This window comes from Oratosquilla oratoria, chromosome 9, assembly GCF_046742065.1.
Source record: "Oratosquilla oratoria isolate Oo_2021 chromosome 9, ASM4674206v1, whole genome shotgun sequence".
Classification (NCBI taxonomy): Eukaryota; Metazoa; Arthropoda; class Malacostraca; order Stomatopoda; family Squillidae; genus Oratosquilla; species Oratosquilla oratoria.
This window is the reverse complement of record NC_134785.1, coordinates 71,010,663-71,014,155: the sequence shown is the minus strand read 5'-3', so window position 1 is coordinate 71,014,155 and position 3,493 is coordinate 71,010,663. Positions and strand designations below refer to the sequence as shown.

At 35.3% G+C, this 3,493-nt stretch overlaps 1 protein-coding gene across 1 annotated transcript in view; it reads left to right on the top strand.

Moving 5' to 3' along the window:
• The window catches only part of LOC143028106 (uncharacterized), a 2,550-nt gene extending 280 nt beyond the window's left edge, over positions 1–2,270 (top strand). Inside the window, exons 1-2 of the mRNA XM_076189744.1 lie at positions 1–683; positions 2,208–2,270. The exon at positions 1–683 is cut by the window's left edge and continues 280 nt beyond it. Of these exons, the coding sequence (XP_076045859.1) occupies positions 1–683; positions 2,208–2,270 (746 nt within the window). The remainder of the gene's footprint in view (positions 684–2,207) is intronic.
• The last annotated feature ends 1,223 nt before the right edge of the window (positions 2,271–3,493 follow it).

Genomic DNA, 3,493 nt, shown 5'->3' with positions numbered 1-3,493 from the left:
AAGTTGAGAGTATATTACAAGATCCATCTAAGTTTTTACGTGTGAAAAAGAACCCTATTGATGAAATCCGGAAGAAAGTTACAAAATTAATCGACAATGCAAATGCTGATAAGGATGGTGTTAAATTTTCCCCTCTGCAAGGCCATTATGAACCTGGGTATTTCTATGGCAATGTGAAAACCCATAAACCCGGACACAAATTGAGACCCATTATTTCGCAAATTCCCACACCAACATACCAACTAGCTAAACAACTAAATGACCTAATCACTCCATATATTCCAACTGTCCATGCTCTCCGCTCCACAGATGAATTTGTAGATCTCCTTAGAAACACCAATCCTCAAGGAATCTTGGCCTCCCTTGATGTAGAAAGTTTATTTTCGAACATCAACGTAGAAGACACCATTAAGATAATTTTACAGAATGTCTTCAATCATGCTAGTCTGCCTCCTCCGAAGATACCACGCCTCACTCTAGAAAATATGCTACGGACTTGTACCAAACATGTTCCCTTTAGATGCCCTTCAGGCAAAATTTATTTCCAAACAGATGGCGTTGCTATGGGTAGTCCCTTAGGCGTACTATTTGCTCAGGCCTACATGTGCCATCTTGAAAACCACGTCCTCGGCACTTTAAGCCAGAAACCCAATATGTACCTTAGATACATTGACGACATCTTCGTAGATATTGAAGGAGAGGAACAATTAGAATGCCTTAAAAACAAAATGGAAGAAAACTCATGCCTTACTTTTACCGTAGAGAAGAGTATTAATAACAGAATTCCCTTTCTAGATGTGTGGGTAGATGGCTCAGAAGGTGCATTCATCACTAGTGTATACAGAAAACCAAACAACTCAGGAAGATGTCTGAATGGATCGAGTGAATGCCCTTCCAAATATAAAAGGAGCGTGGTACGTGCTTATGTCACAAGAGCCTTTAAAATTTCGTCCAATTGGCTCCTCCTCCACCAAGAACTAAATAGAGTGAAACAAATCCTTACTAATAATGGATTCACAATGACAGACATCGACAAAGAGATTGAAATTAATATGGAAAAAGCCAATAGCAACAGTATCAAGGTAGATAATAAGGTGAATAAATTAAACATTTTTTACCAAAATACAATGTCACCTGCATACAAAACAGATGAAAAAGTACTAAAACACATAATATACAAGAACTGTAAACCCAAAAAACAAGAGGATAAACTTAATTTAATTATTTATTATCGCAATCCGAAAACTTCGTCTCTTGTTATGAAAAATAATATGACTGCCACTAGAGACAAATTAAAACAAGACCACGTTGTGTATAAGTACTCATGCAATATTAACAAAGACGGTGTGCTTTGCAACGAAGAGTACATAGGCCACACAACGCAAACATTAACACAAAGACTGACATTTCACATGCAAAACGGCGCTATCAAAAATCACATCACAAAAACACACAACACTATCATATCACGAGACCAATTAAACGAAAACACAGTCATAATTTCAAAGACCAACGACAAAAGAAAATTAAAATGTTTGGAGGCAGTTTTGATCAAAAACCATATGCCAAATATCAACATACAGCAAAATATGTGCGGACATTTGGAACTTTTCGGGGCATCCCACGTCGCGCCACGAAGATGAAAAGTCCGGCAGCACTCTTGCATCACCATCTCTCCTAGTATTTCATATTTTGTAACTTTTTGTATTTATAAACATGTATGTATCTTTAGAAAATAAAATTTACCAGAAGATGCCTAAGGTATAGGCGAAACGTCGTTAAGTTCTAGTTTTTATTTCCACAATGGACTCCATTGGAAATATTATTTATAATTTACCAAGTTCTAAGAAGAGAATTATTAGAAGAATTGAAAGTGTTAAGAAAAAGATCACGAACGCTGAGTATGCTGTGATTTTCAATAGAAAATATATATATATATATATGTGTGTGTGTGTGTGTGTGTGTGTGTGTGTGTGTGTGTGTGTGTGTGTGTGTGTGTGTGTGTGTGTGTGTGTGTGTGTGTGTGTGTGTGTGTGTGTGTGTGTGTGTATGTGTGTATGCGTGCATGTGTGACAAAAAAAATTGCCTAAATACAAAGGCTAAAATTGCAAAAATCCTCTCAAACACACAAAACTTTACCTAAAGTTTGGAACGAGCTGAACTACACCAATAAGATAATTAACTTCAAGAAATTTTATTATTTGAAGTCTGGAAGTGAGCCTAAAATAGCGAACAATTACTTGATTGTGTTCGGTGGTATTGAACTTTGATCGTTAGAGTATTTGCTAATTAAATTACTGATGCAAGTTGACATATTAAAATTATGCAAATATATCTTCATTTTTTTGTTGTACTAATACAATTCCGTTTGCAAATATAATTAGAAAACTACTCTATTTAGAAATATATTAACCGATCATCAAGGACATATATTTATTTGTATATTTCCAATATGTCATCACGTTTCAATATGTCACAGGTGGATATCCGATATGGTATTTTAAATATTGCAACCGTAATTGTTTTTAATTTCAAGGTGTGTGTGTCTGTGTGTGTGTGTGTGTGTGTGTGTGTGTGTGTGTGTGTGTGTGTGTGTGTATTTTGTTGCTCAAATATCAGGTCAGATCATCGTCGATATTATGTACAATTTGATAATGTTATAATAATGAATTTGTTTTTTATAAAATATGTATGGGTAAACAAAATGTGTAATGTGTAATGTACGAAATAGATTTAAACAACTTGTTAATTATTATCACCACTGCTGTAGCTGTGGAAACTGACGTCAGATCAACTGCAGCAAGAGTAGTGCCAACTGAACAACTACACCAAAGCTTGGCAGCTGACCATTAGAAATATTGATTAGATTCTAATAGAAACAAATCAGTTTATTTAAGAAATGCAGCCGTCGACATGACGTCATAAGGTCCCGTCTGCTCTGAGTAATGGTATTTCTGAGTGATGAATTATCTCAAAATAAGGCATAATTTAAAAAAAGTGGTCATTTCTTGTTTGCTACGATCAACTTGGAGAATTATTTTGGTTCAATACGAAATATCAAGTGCGCACCGTTAAATGACGTCATGTCGCTTTGCTTTTTATTAAGTTACTTCCCATTCGGCCTGCGATTCAATTTTTTCATATCTTTTAAGAAAATTATCATCTTTTCATTTTCATAACAATGGCATTTAGGAACAAAGTCATTGTAGTTTATTTTTACAACCCATCTCCATAGAGAATCTTCAAACGACAAAAAAAGGTAGAAACATCTTAGTTATTTATATCAAGGAGTACCTCCCCTACCTCCCTCCCCAACCTTTCTGGAAAGTAATAATTACACATTCCGTCAACAGATGGCAGCACCGTGAAGTGGTTATGATGCACAATAGACAACGATAGCGCATCAAAGATTTTCTTTTCTTTTCTCTTTGGTACCCTATAAACTGGGGAGGAACATGTATACATTTTCTTTCGGAAGAAATTTGTCTTCTAA